Raw genomic sequence first — 19,349 nt, forward strand, 5'->3', positions numbered from 1 at the left:
CTGCCGGGTTAAACCACGACAGTTAGGGACAAGAAATCTTTTCTGAGGGCATCTGTATATCGTGGGTTGATCATAACAAAAAAAAATAGTTATATGCCATGTATTTCTAGTGTCCAGCTTATAAGCTATAAAACTCTGTATTGCTACAGTAGTTATTTACAAAAATGAACTGCCTGAGATGACCTGGTTTTAAAAATATCCAGCACACAATATTTCAAGTGAATCTAAGAAAAGATTGAATCTTTTTGTTTTGATTTATACACACAGGACTTAAGTATCTATCTTCTCAATTTGTTTTCAACCATGTACACCTCATACCAAAATTTAGGGTCTCATTTACTCCCCCAGCCCCCCAAAGTTATTCTGATATAACATTAGGCAAAGCCCACAATTTTCTCTTAAAGAGGAAATAGAATGACTTGCTTTGCACCTAGGGATTCAGACTCTACCTGACCTCTGAACGGTAATTAGGACCTTCACAATAGGAGAAACAACGTTTGCAAGATTTGTCTTCTGAATTCTAATGAGTGGATGAATTTCAGAATCCTTAACACCGATCCTCTCAAATGCTCCAAAGAACACGCCACCTGCTTTACACAGGTCGTACTGCAGGTCAAGCAGCAAGTTAGCTATTTGGCTTAGCTAATGGAGGTGTCACAGGGCAATTGTAGCTCTGAGGCTTAAAATTTGCTGGGAGAGACTGACGGTTGAGTCAGATGGTAACCAACACAGGAAATACGGAGTTATGTTATCCTTTATTATATTTAAAAAAAAGAAAATCCATCTACTATTTTTAATCTTACTACTAATGTTATAATTATGCGTAAACAATATGTATCCCAACATCTACAATGACGATGTGTAGTCTTACATACACAAATCACACGGGCTCATTCACACGCTAATTTACACGTTGTTACAAACCCACTACCTTTCTACCCATCAGTGACTCAGCGTGGCAGCACCAGGGAAGCCACGTGCTTGTGCACTACCCGATGGGTGACCCAGAGGGGTGTCCATGCTGATGTGGAAGGACAGCTACAGCTGGCCGCGGGTGCTGCTAATGAGGTGGACTGGGGCCTGCGTGAGTCAGTCCTTTCCCTCATGCACCCAGCAAAGTCAGGGGCCTTTCTGTGATCAGTGGTTACAAGTGGGTCTTCTCTGGAGTCTTCAAAGCAACTTCCCCATACGTGCGATGCCATGGCTTGGGCTAATGTCAGTGATCACTGGTGTAGTCATTTCATGGGTATTTTCAACCTGTCATCTTAAATATCATCAGTTAATTTCCTTTTTCGTTTTACTAGCCATTTTCAAGCTGCAGTTTTATATACTTGTCTCTGACAGACTTTGGATATCAAGGGAAGGGGCTATGAGAACTCATCCACAGGAGGATGTTTGTATAGGGTGTCTGTCTTTCTCCAGCCTGGTCTTTCCCTTTTCCTCTTCCTACACAACTTTTAGATACAGTAGATTTTGGAGGACATTGTGTAGCTTATCTAGTTATTTGGGCTTCTTCAGAAGGGGTTTTTTTTATGTTCCTGAAGTCCTGTTTTTCAGTGTAAGATAAATGACTCTTTAGAAGTATTTCTACTGATTGACTTTAAGCGTATGAGCTAGATGCCTCTAGTTAAATGATTTACTACTTACTACAGGAAATAAGATACTAAGAGAAGCTCTGATAAAGGCATATAAAAATATAGGGCATAACTTCCTTTATCTGACATCTGAATAGTTTGACTAGTCATGGTATTCATCTACTCTCTGGTAGATAATACTTTACCTATTGGGTCTTACTTAATTTTGAACTTTATTATTTATTAATTTAAAATCAACTGCCTATGAACTGTTCCTTGCATTTAAAAAGCAAGTAGGGACTGATTTTTGAATAAGCTTAGATAGCTGTCTCTAGAAAGTATATTGTGCTTTTAAGGTTCTCATTAAACAGTATTTGAAACTAGCCGGGCTCTACTGTGTTACACAAACCATCTTAAGTGGAAAGGCCAGGGTATACTTCAGGAGGATGGATTCCAGTTTAATGCTCATGTGGTCACCACGCATGATTCCTCTGCAGCGTACCTCTGGCTGCTGATCTGGAAAATGCCGGTAGCTCAAGAGTTCAAGCAAAGAACCAGTGGAAGGGATATGAATATTTAAATTATGTCTAGCTGCTGGAAGAGAGCATTTGTTAAATAAACTTTAAGCTGCTTTAGGCAAGCCATCGCTCATGTGTCACCACGCATGATTCTGTACGTTCCTCTGCAGCGTACCTCTGGCTGCTGATCTGGAAAATGCCGGTAGCTCAAGAGTTCAAGCAAAGAACCAGTGGAAGGTATATGAATATTTAAATTATGTCTAGCTGCTGGAAGAGAGCATTTGTTAAATAAACTTTAAGCTGCTTTAGGCAAGCCATCAATTATTTGATTGTCCCTGCTAGTTGTTCAAAGTATTTTTGTATGCAAGGTAGAATGGTAAGTGTTCCTCATCTGCTTTAATATTATATTTGCAAAGTTATATTCTGTAAATTCACAATGGACTATTAGAGCGCATTTGGCAACAGATTGAGCTTTCCACGCATGCAATATAGTCAAAGCCGTAGAACTTGTGTTCCAATGAAATAAGATAGTCATCTTGGATATGTAGTGAGCACACTTGCCAGAAGGGTGTGGGACCTTGGTTGACTAAAAGACAGAGTCTGTCATACACAATGTCCTACCTTTTCCACCAAAAGAAACCTCCAGTATCATAGTTTTTGGGGGACTGAACCTGTGTTTCCTCCTTTGAAGAAAAGTGGAAATTAGAAGGGGAAAAAAAAAAATCGCACTAGTAATACTTTGAGAGTATGTCATGCAAGAAGCTAGATGTTAACTTTATTAGTTCTCCAAACCTACTTTTATCGAGGGAAGGGGGTGTTGTTTATTTGTTTTGGGTTTTTTTGAGCTCAGGAGAGCCTATGTCTTTTCAAGAGTGGAGGCATAAAGAAATTTGAAGTCTCTCTTGAGGAATTAACAATTGTATATTTTTATGTCTAGGGTGTCAGTTTGTCAGTATTCCAGCTTATACTGAAACATCAACAGCTGTTTTGGAACTTCGTGCTTTGATGTTTTGCAGTTACAGCTTAAAGAAACTTAGTCATATTCCACTTCTTTAAAAACGATGTATAAATTAGTTTTTCTAATGCTACAAATTAGATAGAAATTACAATGTATCAGGCAGGACTGAAATTTAAAGTTGTTACTGTTAGGAACATTTGTACTAGTTTAAGCCGAAGCATTTTAAGCCACCTGTAATTGTTTGGGATAGGTTCACAAGCTGAGAATGATGCAGGGTTGGGTTTTTTTGCATTTTTTTTGGTGCTGTGTTGCAAGTGGATTTGATTGCAGTGCAGAATTTTCATGAAAATGGGTAGGCTACTTAAATGGTTAGTAACAGAAGAAGCTTCTGTGACAGAAGATCCCAAGGGAACCAACCATTAGCCTACGCGGTATAAGTTTGGGGAAGTTCTGGTCAAACACTTGCCCGGACTCTTGTGTGCCAGCTGGTGGTAGGAATAGAGGACGTGCAAAATTACTCTGAGCCCCTGCATCTGGAGGTTCCCATTCTGCTTTCTATGCCTTCTGCACTGCTCATGCAATATTAATAAAAAAAGACAAAACCAACAACAAAAAAAACCCCAAACTTAAGCCCAGGTGGTCTAGCATGGAGTTCAGACATCATGTATAACTTTTAGATGCTTTTGTTGTAAGATTTCAGTTACAATGTTGCAATGTTTTAATTCTCTCATGTTTGTTATCTTAAATTGTATACCACATAGATGTAGTTTGAAAGTCTTCGGCTTCAAGTGCTTCCCTTATGGTAGCTGCACAAACAATTAGCATTGTATAAAAAGCTTGTTTTACTTCAGTAGTGCTTATAATTGATCTCTTATTTCTTTGAGTAGATAATGAGCAGAGCTGTTCTTCCAATATGCATTTTGTATATTTGACAGTGAGTGGGACTGCTATGCTTAGTAAAGTTAAATGTAAGCAAATGTATGAAGAATTAATTCTAAAGTCTTGATGGGTAAGGGAAAGACTAATGGTAACTGCCTTGAATTCTGTAAATAAAAAGGCTTTTGGATCAGGAAGTGTTCAGAATAGCTATGATGCTAAATTGCTATATTTTCATACTGGTTTATTTTTGAAAGATAATATGCAGGCTCTAGTTCAGTAACACTGCGCATTATACTTGGGCAAGTAAAAGAAAACGAAACATACCAGTTTTATGAATTTCACTGTGGTGATTTAAGTGATTTATAGAGCCTCCAGCAGGTATGAGTAACTCATTCAATATCTTGGGGAAAGATCAGCTGTACTTGAGTTTCATGGTGGTAAACTAAAAGTATTAGAATGAAAGTGCTAGAGCATTGTGTGATTTATGAGAATACTTTTCAAGGAATAATAGTGTTAGAAAAGGTACAGCTTGTCTAAGACAAAGTGTCTGTGAAAATAAAATTGCTTTTTAAGAGGATGGGTTGCAGGGGGAATAGATGGAGTAGTGGTTTGGGGGTTTTGTTTCGGTTTGTTTTTTTTTTCTTCTAATGAAATTTCCATACTACTGGCTTGTTCTGTTCTCATAGCTATTTATTTTCTGATGATTACCTGTTTGACCCAAAGTGACTTATTTTAGCAAATAGGGTCTAGCAGGCATAATGGTGAGATACAAAAGCTAAGTAATAATGCATTTTTATTTTTAGTAACAGAAAAGGCCCTCTTTACTATTTGAATCATGGAACAATATGGAGTCTTGGAAGGTGCAAGTATAAAATGAGTTGTTCTTTTTTGTTTGTTTGTTTTTTGTTTTTAAAGGTCATCTTCATTACATTCTGCTTTGCCAAAGTCATTCCGTGATCTTGTAATGGAAGAAGAAAAACGCCTGAGTGCAAATCATTCATCTGGTACTGGTATCAAAAGAGCTAGATATAAAGGAACTGAGGATTCATCAGTCCAAAACACCATAAGGTAAGAGAGCAGTCTTTTCCTAACTGATCGACCATTACACAATAAGCTGTTTAAATTCTGCTGAAATAAGAATGATAAAATTGTCATTTTAAAAAAAAAAAAATCCTGTAAGCATTCTTCTAATGATTCTGTTAATAGGATTTTATGAACAGAATACTCTTATCAATAGGAAGCTTAAAGACTAATGCCACTGCTAATATTTTGTTTGAGGTTCGAAGTGTTTGTGTCTGTACATATGGACATGCGTGTGTTTATGTGTATATATATATGGACACAAACACTTCAGGCTCCAAACAAAATACATGTGTGTGTGTGTGTGTGTGTGTGTACATTTTTGTATGTATGTATAAAAATGATAGACCTATATTTTCTAACTTCTGTAGAAATTAGATATTCTTTAGCATTCAAATATGGCATGCATGAAACAGAGTTTGCTTAGGAATATTTCTGTGTAACCACTGAGTGGATAAAATCAGTTTATTCAAACACAGTTCTGGCATTTCCTGATCTGAGTTTTCTTATAAGCTGACTTAATTGTTTAGGTGCAATTTTTTATGGATTAAGAGGGCTTACTGAAATATCGATGTGTGTCTGTGTATTATAATTACTGGGGGACTACAATTCTAAGGACAAAAATAACTTGTTCTGAGGTGCACGTGAATTACATGTCTAGTTATTAGACAATATTGCTCTTTGGTCAAATTGTTTTAGCCACACATCCTCTTGCTACCTCCAATAAAACCTCTGTTTTGGGTTAAAATAACTGTCTAACCTGAGGAAAGGAATCTCAGCCTTATTCCTGAAGGTCTGTATGACTGAGTTGCCCACCCACCTGCATCTCTTCCCCCGATCATCAATAAGTTTGAATGCTATGCATTTCAAATATATTTACGAGACACAGAGCCTGAAAATCTTAGACTTTCCCACGCACTGTCTGGAAGCAGCACAGGCCAGCTGCCCCATGGTGGCAGGGGAGCCAAGGGTGACAGCAGGACTGGCCGGGCAGTGGCCTCCCTGGCAAGGGCACAACCCCACTGTGCCAGAGTGAGGTGAGCAGGGCAGGCTCTGTGACGGAAACCAGGGTGAGCCACAGTGAGTGAGCGCAGACAGACAGTTGGGATGAGGCAGGGTTGGGGTCAAACCTGCAAGTCAAGTCAGGGTCAGGAACAGCAAGGCTGGGTTTGGACATAGCTGCAGTGTAGCTCAAGAAAGGCTTAAGACTGAGGGACTGAGCTTAAATGCAAACTCCTGAGTAAAGAGGGGGAGCCCCCATGAGCCTTCGCACAACTCTTCCTTACAACTCAACCCTGTTTATAGCAGCCCTGACTCAAGTTTACACAGCTGCGCTGAGGGAGAAGAGTTTGCAGAGCTTGTTGGTGCACAGGGAGCCCTGACACCCATTACCTCCCAGTTTTTCTTATGAACTCCTGTTCCATCCCCCTCTAAAAACTGTCCCCTCCATAAGGAAAAGAAAGTTGGGCTGGGCCTCCCTGTTGGTTGCTCAGCTTGTATAGAAACTGGTGTTTCCCTAGGACAGAAGTAGTATGTGTGCTATTGGTAGAAGAAGAAAATGAGGGTAGAAATATTGTGTGTGGGATGGTGTTAGAGGAGAGAAGTAGGAGGGATTTGGAAAGTGTGTGTGACGGGTAGGCATTCTTCAGGAACAGAGAGATAAAGCTGAAGTTATTGTGATGAGTAGAGATGTAGAGACACGAAGCACAAATCTGCAGAAAAACAGGTGTCGTTAATTTTGTTGCTAGCAAAATAATAAAGCTTTTTGTCATATGGGAGATGGCAAGGGCTGGTGATAAGAGAATTTGCACTGGATGCTATTATTAGCTTTCTCACACCTGCTCTGTGATCTTCATAAAATCATTTCTTTTCCTTTTGCATTGCTCTGTCTAGTCTGTGCAGTCTGGCCAGTCTGCACGCTCTCAAAGTGGATTATTTGAGCTGAATCCAGGCCTAATACTTCAGCTGTCTGAAAATGATACATTAAGCTAGTGGGAGCCTAGATGACTAGATTGACTATAATCAGCTGGAAAAGATGGCACTTCCAGAGCTATTTCAGGTAGTTTTGAATTGTGTCTGAAGATGCTTATTTCTCTCTATTAGATATAAAGAGCCTAGGTGACTAGTTCATCCATCTGAAAGCTAGGAGTTGAGTTTCTAGTTTGAGGTAATTTTATTCTTTGATTGCACAGTTCCTGTCACAGTAGGCTCTGATTTTTGCCTGAGGCATTCAATGGCTATTTCTGTGGAGATTAATTATCCACACCCTTACCTCTTCCTTTTTAAGGAAGGGAAATTGCATGTGCATAGAGCATAAGTAATCCTCATCTATTGATGTCAGACTCACTGATGGGACACTGAAGATACTTGCATGGCTACTGTTCCTGCTTTGTCTTTTGTCTTTGGATAAACTGTGCAGTAATTAAACTGACAATTTTCTTAAGTCTCTGGATGAGGGTTTTTTGGTGGCTGCATAAACGCTCTTAATGCAACCCAGAAACTTTCTGTAGATGAACCATGTCATGAATATGGAGATGTGAACTGGATTCAGTCCAGAGGCAGATCAGCCCAAAAGCTGGGCTGTGTGGATGTGGCTGCATTGTTTCCAGTGACAGCTCAGCCTTGGGAGTTATGCTGTGCAGCTGTGCATGTGTAGCTCGTAGTCCAAGCTAAAAACATAGGCCTTACATGACTTAACTTTGTTGTGGCAGCCTGAGTTGTCTTCACTGTGTTACTCCAGGGAGCAGTGAAGAGTCTTAGTGGAAACAAGCCTTTGTGGCTTCGCGTGGGAATGGCCTAGTTCTGGCATGGGTAATAATGAGCTAATAAGTAGTACATGACTCAAATGGTACAGCAAAACCCAAGAGGTTCTGCAGGAGACCAGGCTTTGTGTTCCTTTTCTGAGAGCAGTCAGTCGTTAGATCAGGGAGGCACCGGACCTGAACTGGCTTCAAGTGAACAAATCCTCAAGAAACACTGGGGAGCTGAGTGCTGGGACATCTTGGTGGCTGTGCAGGAGTCATGGCAAGTTCAGCCAACTGAGTTAATCAGGTTGGTTCAGTACTGATAATACTTGGCTGATTTGTTTCCATGCAGAACCACTTATGTCTCTGCATCAGTCTTTAATTTTCAAGACTTCCAGGTTTCCAAGTTCTATATTTTTGAGGCTTTTTTTCCATTTTTCTGTATATGCTAGCTTCCCGTTTCCCGTCTGTTCCATTTCTCCTAGTTATTTTGATGCCAGCTGAGGAATTAATCTAGCATGTTGAAATATCTGCAGTTGATTTAATATCTGGACTGAGTGTCTTGCCAGCAAGAAACACAGATGTACGTATGTACAAACAGCTTCAAAATATCTGAATTGCTTCCTACATTTTAAAGCCACATTTAAATTGAGGGAGATGACACAGGTATTTAAACTTATCTTTTAATTGATCACTAGAGTGTGCTGTGACACTGGAACTATTAATTCCAGTTTTTGGAAATTTCTGTTGTGGTGGTTTTTTTGGTTGTTGTTTGGGTTTTTTGGTTGGATTGTTTAGAAGCTTTACTCTAGAAAGAACTTTTTATCTGTACTGAAGCAGGTTTGTTAAGTATAACAATCCACTTGGATTCATTTATAGTAGTGCTGTTTGGAGGAGGCTGTCCTTGTATATCAGAAATCTGTCCAGATACTGTCTATATGAAGTGTAGACATTCTCTCTCATTCTTTTCCTGTGCAAGATTAGAGATAATTTTTAGTCTTGTCTCAGAAGATGGTCAGTGGAAGACTCAGTTATTCTTCTCTGCATCTATGACAGTTTAGATTATTCTTCCTTGAACCTAAGAGAGCAAAACTGAAAGCTTGTCCAAATAAGCTTTGTCCAGTGTGGTATATGTTGGCAAAAGTATTTGTTTCGAATGGAAACAACTTTGGTTTTTTCCCCACCACATACTTCTGATTCATTATCATGATCAGTATATCCTGGATTCTCCTTTTTCTCTTCAAGCTGAAAAACTCCCAGCTTATAGCTACTACAGCCTTCACTTCACAGAGTCTTTTGTTCGTACTTCTGAATTTCCTTTTCCATTGCTTTGTTCCACAGTCACACTGTTGATTTTTATCCTTTGCTAAATTAATAGCATCTCTTAATATTGTCTGCTGGTTTGAGCTTTGCTGCTTATTGTGTCCACCAACGTTAACTTAGTTATATTTCTTTTAATTAACTTATTCTCTAAAATAATGATTAACCCGGCTGTAAAGTGGGTAAGGAATTAGCTGGGTAGGAGAGGTATGAGAAACTTGTTTAAAAAAAAATAAATGGTTATGTGGCGCTTGACGCAGTGTCTTACAGAATTCCCATATTCGTTTATCACACTTACCGGGCATGACCCAATACCTTTCTTAAATAAAATAGGATTCTCTAACCTGCCATTGGTTTTCTTTTACCAAAGATAAAACAGAAAAAAAATTTACAAGGTACTGATTTTCTACCTTTTTAAACTATTCTTCAACACCTATGGAAAAAGCATTGCATATTAATGAGGTCAAAATAAGGAACTGCAGCTATATAGATACTCAATCTGGAGAACGATATAGCAGATTTGACCACTCTTGCCATGGAGTTGTTGTTTCATGTGTCAATACTTTCAAAGCTCTGGATTAGTGGTTATCCAGAAATGTTCAGTTTGGAGAGGATGACACCTTTTTGGTTTGAAAATGGAGGGGAAGGATCATCTTGACTAACATGAACTGTGCTTTCCCGGTGGAAACACAGAAGCAATATGACACAAGGTGTATCTGCTGGGTATGATTCAGAGGAGTGACACTGTAGAAAGCCTCTTTTGAAGTCCAGTGTTATGCCCTGGCAGCTGTTGCTGCAGATACATATATATTTTTCACTGAGCAGTTAAATAGGTGTTTATTTTGTTCTTTGAGTAGTTGGCTGTTTGGTGGGCAAAATTATGCTTTGTGTCAAAAAGCTGGGCATGGTTCATTTAAATGCCATTTTTGATGATGGATGATGCATTTCAGATTTTTTGAGATCTTGCCCTCATTGCTTAGCGGTAGGAATCATGGTTCTTGTTGTCCTTGGAATTGTGTTCTGGGGAAAATATTCCAGGCAGAGAACTTAGTAGTTACTGGAATTCTCTTAGCTTTCTATAGATTTTTCCTCTTTTCCAAGAGTTTGTGGCCACTTACAGAGGATTACCAAAGCCTTAAAGAAAATTGAGACTGATTTATTGAAATACCAACACCCTTAGAGTTTTTTACAATGCCATAGAATAATTCAAAAAAGCCTGCTAGCATTTCATAGTATGCTGTAACACTTTTTTAGAGTTCTGGAAATCGCAAAAGTTGCCAAAGATAGGTGTTGATTAATGAGAATAGGTCCCTCTCTTCCTACTGATGTAGGATTTTTCTGACAAATATACTCGTCTCTTAAGACATACAGTATATCAAATGTGACTTGTTTTTGTTGAGACGTTAACATTTTGCAAGTGAATAAAATATCTTCGTGTTGGGAATTCTGTTGATATTTCAGGATTTTTTTTTTTTCAATTCTGTTATTTCTAGTTTTATGCTATTCTTATGAATGTGGGAGGTGGTTGCAGGATATGTACTGAAAGTCCATAATTTCTGGGCTTATGCTTGAGGAAATAATTTACTAGTGCTATTGTAGCACTGGTTCTTCTACATGAAACACTTAATTTGAATACAGGACCGTTGTTTGGTTTTTTTGTCTTGAAACCATATTCTTTTCATATTAATTGCAAACATTTATGGTGTTTGTGCATAATTCAGTTGACTATTTTACATGTAAAAAAACCTTTTTTTTTTTTTTTTTTTAAAAAAAAAACATCTTTGTTCAAGTGCTCAAATGTTAGAAAATGCTGAAAATCCATTAAGTTCTGGTAGTCAGAAATGAGCATCAGTGTCTCCTCTAGTCATGGTATCACACTTAAAGACAAATTCAGCATTACATCCTCATGCCTTTCTTCTGGAAAAACCCTATGCATTTGTAATTGCCTACTGTAAATTTGTACTTCACGGTATGATGTAGGAGAATGCTCTGTCAGTGACTTTCATTCTCCTTCCCTACCTTTTTCCAGGTGCACCACTAGAAGTAGCCCAGGTCTGGAAGACCATGTTCTGGATTCTCCACAGCTGGAGAGTCCTAAGTAAGTTTGACAGCGGCTTAGATTCTGGAGCTTTTCTGTGTGTTGTGCTGACCTTGTTCTTGGTGTTACCTCATAATGTCATTTGGTTTTTTTGCAGTCCTTGGTTAGCAGCATCACCAACTAGCTCTCCTGTGATAGCACCTGTCATGTTTTCAGCTATTGTAGAGGAAGAGCTCCAGCAAGAAGCTGCTCTTATTAGGAGCAGAGAAAAACCTTTGGCTTTGATCCAGGTAAAGTGCTAAGTTACTGCAGCTGTGAAGTAACACAAGGAGTTTCTAATGGCTGTTTCAGAGATCAGGTTTTAGGATTAATTATGTATTGGTACACTTACTATCATTTACATAATGATATTAAATATAATTTAATAATAACTTCACATTGCTGTTTGATAAGGTAGGCTTATATTAAAGTCAGATTGACTACTGAGTCCATGGTTAATGCATTCACAGCATCAGAGAATGGTTGAGGTTGGAAGGAACCTTTGGAAATTGTCTAATCCAAACCCCCACTCAGAGCAGGGTCAGTTAGAGCAGGTTGCTCAAAGCCGGGTCCAGGCAGCTTTTGAATATCTGCAAGGATGGAGACTCCATGGCCTCTCTGGGAAACCTGTTCCAGTACCTAACCACTGTCACAGTAAAAAAGATTTTTATATTTAAATGCAATTTTCTGTATTTCAGTCTGTGCCCATTGCCTCTTCTCCTGTCACTGAGCACCACTGAGAAGAGCATGGCTCAGTTGTCTTTTTTTCTCTCCCATAAGATATTTGTACACTTTGGTAAGATCTCCCTAAGCCTTCTCTTCTCCATGCTAAACAACTGCAGCATGCTCAGCGTCTCATATGTCAGATGCTCCAAGCTCTTAGTCATTTTTGTGTCCCTTCACTGGATTGTCTCCAGCATGTCCCTGTCTCTCTTGTACTGGGGAGTCCAGAAGTGGACTCAGCACTCCAAGTGTGTCTCACCAGTGCTGAGTAGAGGGGAAGGATCACCTGTCTCAATCTGCTGGCAATGCTGTCCCTCGTAGAGCACAGGAGGCTGTCACCCTTCTTTGCCACATGAGCACATTGCTGGCTAGTAGTCAACTTGCCCACCAGGACCCCAGATCCTTTTATGCTCAGCTGCTTTACAGCCTGTCGGCACGCAGTGTGTAGTGGTGCTTGGGTTTATTCTTCCCAGGAGCTGGACTTTGCATTTCCCTTTGTTGAACTTCATGAGGTTCTCTTAGCCCATTTCTCCAGCGTTTCTGGGTCCCTCTGAGTGGCAGCACAGCCATCTGGCATATCAGCCACTCCTTCCAATTTTGTATTGTCTGCAACCTTGCTGAGGGTGCACTCTGTCCCATCATGCGGGTAATTAATTAAGATGTTAAACAGTACTGGCCCTAGTCTCAGTCTCAGCATTGGTGCTAGTGACTGGCCTCCAGCTGGGCTTTGTGCACAGCATTGGTGCTAGTGACTGGCCTGTAGCTGGGCTTTGTGCCACTGATCATGACCCTTTGAGATCACCAGTTCAGCCAGTTTTCAGTCTGTCTCGCTGTCCATTTATATTGTCCATACTTAAGCTTGTCCACTTAAGTTCTTAGTCTGTACTTAAGCTCTACCACTTTCCTAGGGATCAAGATGAGGTAAGTAGTCACCCAGATCCTCCTTGCCCTTCTTGAAGTTAGGAGTGACATTTGCTTCCTTCTGGTCCTCAGGAACCAACCTTTATTGCGATAACCTTTCAAAGATTTTTCTGAGAGTGGGCTTGCAGTCATATTGGCCAGCTCTGATCTCAGGGGCCTGGGATTGCTGAAGACTGATCTTACCACTAAAGACCAAGATGAAGAAGGCTGTTAGTTCCCCAGCGTTTTCCATGTCCTTTGTCATTCAGCAGTGAGCCCATGTCCTCTTTTTGCTGCTTGTAGAAGCCTTTCCTGTTGCCCTTCATGTCCCTTGCCAGGTTCAATTCCAGATGGGCTTTGACTTTCCTAATTCTGTTTCTGTGTGCTCAGGCAGTGTCTCTGTTTTCCTTCTGGGTCACCTTTCTCTGCTTCCACCTCTTGTATGCTTCCTTTTTGTTTGAGTTTTGTCATGAGCTCTTTTTTTTGTCCATGCAGGCCTCCTGCCACTCTTGCTCGGCTTCCTGCTCATTGGCATGGACCATTCTTGAGCTTGGAGGAGGTGATCCTTAAAATCAACTAGCTGTCCCGGACCCCTCTTCTTTCCAGGGCCATATCCCATTAATTTTTTCCAAGCAGATCACTGAACAGATCATAGTCTTCTCTTCCAGAGTCCCAGGTTGTTATCTTGCTATTTGTCTTGTTCCCATCTCTCGGGATCCCGAGCTCCACCATCTCATTGCAGCCAAAGCTGCCCTCGACCTTCTCATCCCTGACGAGTCCTTCTTTCTTTATAAGTATGATCCAGCAGAGTGTCTTCCTTCGTCAGCTCCTTGTTCATCTGTGTTAGGAAGTTTTCACCAATGCAAACCTCCTGGAGAGCTTGTGCCCTGCTGTGTTGCCTTTCCAGCAGATATCAGGGTGGCGCAAGTTTCCCATGAGGAGCAGGGCCTGCAAACATGAGGTTTCTTCAAGTTGTCTGAAGAAGGCCTCATCTACTACTACTTCCTGATTGGGAGGTCTGTAGCAGACATGCATTGAGGACCAGTAGAGCTAGTTCATAACCGTGCTACTGGTGTAAATGTAGATCTGACACTGACATACATGTTCTTTTTTCCTTCCAGATAGAGGAGTGTGCTATTCAAGATTTATTAATCCACTATGAAGCTTTTGACAACCCTGATGAATTTGTGACTGTTGAAAGGGCTCCGCAGGGACCTATAGCAGCACCTATGTGGAACAAGCACTGATTCGTACTCTTCACAGTCCATGTTGGATGTGCACTTCTAAGTTCTAGTTCTTGTTACAAGTAAAACGGGACTGGAGGAACAGGAATCATGTAATTTTTAACATCAGCATTAAAACACTGCACATAATCACTAGGTATTTGTTAGAGAGAGTGGAAATAATGTGTTCACTGTGTCCTTTACCCACTATATATTGTGTGTATGTTTTGAGAGAATTTCTTTAACAACACATATTATTAGTAATGTTACATGAAGCTGTAGACTGGAAATGCATTTGCTAATCTTAAATTGTGAGGGTTTTTTGTTAAATTCACAGGTGGCTGAAAAACGAGTGCTTATTTTGTGATTTAATGTGGGATTGAATGTGCAGAATTATACATCTTTAAAGTTTGTGGGGGGTGTGTTCTTCAGAGCTTTCTGGCAAATTGGGAATATTGGAAAAAGTTTGTGCTTGAACATCATGTAAAAGTTTGATAATGCAGTTTTCCTTAAGTTATTTGTGTAAGTACTGGTTCTCTGATTGTTGCAGCTGGTACTTTTTACTGTCATGCTCCACGATGAACCTCTACACTGTACCTAAGTGCCCTGCCATTGCCTGCTCTCAGTTCAGTTGTGCACATTTTTTCACTGTTGTGAGACTGTCCTTTGAGCAGTCAGCTCTGTTGTGAAGTAAAGCACACAGTTGAATAGAACATGGTGGCACTTAATTAGCTCATCTATAGTCTTATTCTGGTAAATATGGTACAGTTTTAGAACTACTGTGTTTAAGGTACAAATCACTTGAAGTGCTGAGGGAATATAAGATCTGTGTATTCATTGTTAAAGCTATAGGGACGACTGCTTGACTGTGGAATTTGCAAACACCTAACCTTCAAAGATTATCATAGGTGGCTTTCAGTATTATGTGTTCCAAAGTTCTCTGTGCCTGGTTTAAACGAATTTATATATATATAAAAAAAAGGAAAAAAAAAAAAAAGTAGCCTTATCTGCAATATTCTGTCTAGTTTGTCCGTTTGTATAAGTGTGTTTGAACTCGTATTTTTTTAGTAGTGTCGGTACTCACGAACTCTGGAAAACTGGAATTGAGAGAGCTACAGAAAATGAATGTAGAGAGTTGATCACTGTGTGATAAAAGAATCTTGAAAAAACCTATGTAGATATGTTTAATGGTTTCAGGTCAAGCTACACCAAAAAATCCCCCACAAAAATTGTAAACAAATGCAATAAACCATAAAATCTTGATTTACACAAAGTTAGTATACTTTTATGTACTGTCTATATACAATCAATGCTTTAGATAACTATAGAGCAATGTAGAAGTATTTCTTTTATGTATGAAACAAGAACTGTAGGCATTTTGAAGCTACACCAGCATAGGAAGATGTAGCTTTTAATTCTATTTTAAGTTCTACTGGTGATTCGTTCACTATACTGATGAGAATACATGCATTAAGTGCTTTACTTGATGCACTGCAAGGCCTTAGGGCCTGCTGAAACTATTCTTCTGAATTAAAAGAAAGCTTATGTACTGTGAGAAATAGCTGTAAAAGCAGTGGGCCTTTCCAGATGTGAAGCCAATTTGTTCTCAAATATAAAATTATTGTAAAGTTGCTAATTTGCATTTTGATTTTTTTTTTTCAAAATTGATTAGAATATACTGTTTATAATGTCAGGAGAATGACATTGTAAGAGGATTCGTGCTTCCACTGTGCCAAGGAGCGTGTGTTTATTGTTGCAGTTTGTTTATGCATCATCACTGATTATACTTAATATTCACAAACAAAAGTGAGGAATGATCAGTGTACCACTCTTCTGAAATTGAGAACATTTTTTAAACTGTTGTGTTAGAACAGCTTAAAGTTAAGGCTAAAATGTGTCACAGAAAGCTGTGTAAACTTAACAGATTCCTTTTTATTTATCTTCCTTAAAACTTGGAAATTAACGGAGTTTAAAATGTCTGAAGCATACTTAAAAAATTCAAATTATAGTAGAAACAGAAACAAAAGTTTCTAAATCTCTGGATACACTCTGGGAGTAGCTTATGGTACACATGAAAACCCAAACAAAAATCGGAACAAGCCAGTTGCATCAACAGATGTAAGTGTCTTTCTGTGGAAGTGGTAGAACTTTTAAATTTTCTTCAGTTGCATACTTTGCTTCGATCGAAAACTATCCTTTCCCAGTATTAATGTGAGGTCAGTGTATATTTTTTTGTATAGATCTGACAATTGCATCTAACCACTGGAGATTGCCCAGTCAACCCCTCCTGCTCAAGCAGGCTCAGCCAGAGCAGGTTTCTTAGGCCCTGTGCACTCAGGTTTTGAGTATCTCCAAGGACAGAGGCTCCACAAGCTGTCTGGGCAACTGTTCGAGTGCTTGACCATCCTCACAGTAAAAAAGCGTTTTTGTATTTTAACAGAATTTCCTGTATTTCAGTCTGTGCTCTTGCCTGTTGTCCTGTCACTGGGCACCACTGAGAAGAAATTGTCTCCATCTTCTTCCCTGCCCCTCCATCAGGTACTTACGCACATTGTAAGATCCCCCTGAAGCTTCTCTTCTCCAGGCTGGACAGTCCCAGCTCTCTCAGCCTCTCCTCGTATGTCAATGCTCCAGTTACCTTTGTGGTTCTTTGCGGGGCTCTCTCCAGTATGTCCATGCTCACCATGAGTGTTATTTTACCAGATGCCTCTGGAAAAATATTTAGGGCTATTTTAAGAGTTTTAAAGCCTAAACACTTCTATTTATGCCTGTTCAATATATAGAAGTAGATCACTATTTATCTAGTGAAATAAGTTGAGATTTGCGATTTGCTTCATTCAGTGCTGGGTGGGTGTCTGCTGGTTTTAATGATCTACAGAAATGTTTCTTCTTCTCTTAATGGACTTTCATATGACCTTCTTCAAAATTTGATATTTTTTTTTTTTTTTACAATCCTACTTTTTTGTTTTAGTCTATCAGAATTCTTAAGGCCAAAGAAATAAGTATATCTGTTAATAACTGCATCGGGAGATAAAAGTATAACCATTAACCTGGTTAGAGATCTTATATGTGTCAGCTGAGTCAATATTGAGAGTTTCATTTCTTCTACTTATTTTTCCTAGAAAAATAAAAATCCCATAGGGAGGTTTTTGTAGGTGTTGAAACTTGCTAAAATTTTTTTTACGTGAAACAGTTATATGCTGAAGTCATAGTTTAAGTTGTTATTATTAGGTATCCATACCCAAACTTTGCGTATAAAGAAACATCACATTTTAGTTGTCTGTGCAACTCCTCTTTTACATTCGATCTCCATGAGGAGAAAATTCAGAGTTTAGGGAATAGCATCCAGAAATTCAACCACCTAGTGCATATGTTAACTTTGCATCAACATGAAAAATCTGGGATTTTCTAGCTCAGATGCCCAAGTTTGTGGCCTTTCTTGTAATGCTAAACATGAATTCCATCTTCGCTCAATTAGCTCTAACAACGTATTGTCATTTCTGGGCTTGTTAACTCCTTTAACTTGTACCAAAACAGGGTGGAATTCCCAGGTCCTAATGAACATAAAGCAATACCTCAGAGTTTGCAGTTTGCAGTAAAAACAATATTTCAAGGAGATGTTATTATAGCTAGCTGGCTTAAGAAATACAAAGTTAACAAAAGTTTTCTAGTGAAATATTTGTTACATCTCAAAGACAAACCAAACGACCTCCAAAGCAGGTTTCTTGAACAACAGTAAGCATTTTGTCTTTTCTCGTTCATCATTCATTATCTCAAACTTTAGTCACTTTTTAAAAAATGGAGGGATAAGTAAAACTTGCAATGTTTTCACATTAAAATGGAGACAAAATTACATCCAGTATTTCAATAATACTGCACTGTCTTCATCACTTGTGATTATAGTCACTGTGTCAAAGTATTTGAGGAATGTATAATGTTTCTGCGTTGTATATTGAAATGAAAACGCAGATGAAGTAGGAGACTTCAGTCAATTACAGAACCCATAACTGCTTTTATTCCTTAAGAAGAGAGGCTGTTTTTAGTGAATAAATTGACTGTTGAATGGAATCTCTGTATAAGAACTGATTTTGCAACTTTTCACACAAGAGCATTGACAAAAAAACTACTAAACTACTAATTTAACTTGTGGTATAAGTCTTGATGATACCTTCCTACCATATGCATTCTAACTGAATTCCCAACCCCCTCCCCAGCCCCCTGTGATTAGTAAGTCATTTATAGGTGGTACCAGGACATTTTAGTTACATATGCTAAAATTAAAGTAGTCACAAAGGCTCTACTGAAGTTTTCTGTTACGGTCAAATTATGGAACTGAACTTCTTTAAATGCTTTTGGACTTCAAATGATTTTGGTGTCTGTCTGTGTCCCCACTCCCCCCTTTTTTTTAGAAAAAAAAAAAGGTTACAATAGGCAAATAATACAGAAAGTGTCTCTGGGCTCTTTTGACAGTGCTCCACTTGAGAAGTTCATTGATTGTTCTGCTATTGAAATTATGTTCTGCAGCCCCTTACCAATCTGAACTCTTTACCGAAGAATTCCTTGCTCTAATGCAATGACAACTTAAGTCAGAACAGAACACTGGATTATTAGTGTTCTGTTATTCTAAATATAAAGGTAAAAGATTTATATTGGAATAAAGTAACTTTAACCCTTAACCCTTGACTTGCATGATGTCATCAGAGAATGACAAGGTCTTTTTGAAGACCTTTGCAGTTACAGGAAACTGGTTAATGGAGGTATCAAATGATCTCAGAATGGATTCCACCCATTGTACTCCAAGAAAAGTCTGTAAAACTCCACCAAAGAGCCTGTTAGTTAAACTGAAGGGAAAGTTCTTCCCTCTCTAACATCTGATGTCAAGTGAGGTGTTGATGAGGCATCCAAAAGGTGAGTCCCTCCTGTCAAGGTTCTAGCTGTGGCAAACCTCAGAAATACCGAGAGGGAAGAGACTGTTTTTGTAGTGTCGTTTTAGGTGTCTAACCTTGAGGAAGAACTTATTAATTGTCAAAGGCCAACAAATTCACACGCATACAATATATGTTTGAAATGAAAAAGTTTTTAGTAATGGTGCAGCAAAGGCATTCTCTGAGTTCAGGGAGTCCTTTTAATGGCTTGTGTGAGATTTTTCTTGGATGGGAGAGTGGTGTCTGACAGAAACTCTACCTAGAAAGTTTTTGCTTTCCAAGCAACTATTTCCTGCACTATGGTGTATATCATGGCACCCCAAAACCACCGTTTTTGTAGCAGCTTTCAGATACCTGCATGGACTTATGTTGCAGTAGTGCTGCAGCACTAGGAGCCTCAAAGGCCTTGCCTGGAGGAAGGGAGATGG

At 39.1% G+C, this 19,349-nt stretch overlaps 1 protein-coding gene across 1 annotated transcript; it reads left to right on the forward strand.

Annotated features, from left to right (window-relative positions):
- Window positions 1–4,844: 4,844 nt before the first annotated feature.
- LOC104078769 (inhibitor of Bruton tyrosine kinase-like) lies at window positions 4,845–14,185 on the forward strand (the record flags this gene model as incomplete). Its single annotated transcript, XM_009580544.1, has 4 exons — window positions 4,845–4,997; window positions 11,103–11,171; window positions 11,269–11,401; window positions 13,895–14,185. Coding segments are annotated over 4 exons (481 nt in total), but the record flags the coding sequence as incomplete, so codon positions are not given.
- Between the last annotated feature and the right edge of the window lie 5,164 nt (window positions 14,186–19,349).

Source organism: Fulmarus glacialis, unplaced genomic scaffold (assembly GCF_000690835.1).
Source record: "Fulmarus glacialis isolate BGI_N327 unplaced genomic scaffold, ASM69083v1 scaffold5246, whole genome shotgun sequence".
NCBI classification, from domain to species: Eukaryota; Metazoa; Chordata; class Aves; order Procellariiformes; family Procellariidae; genus Fulmarus; species Fulmarus glacialis.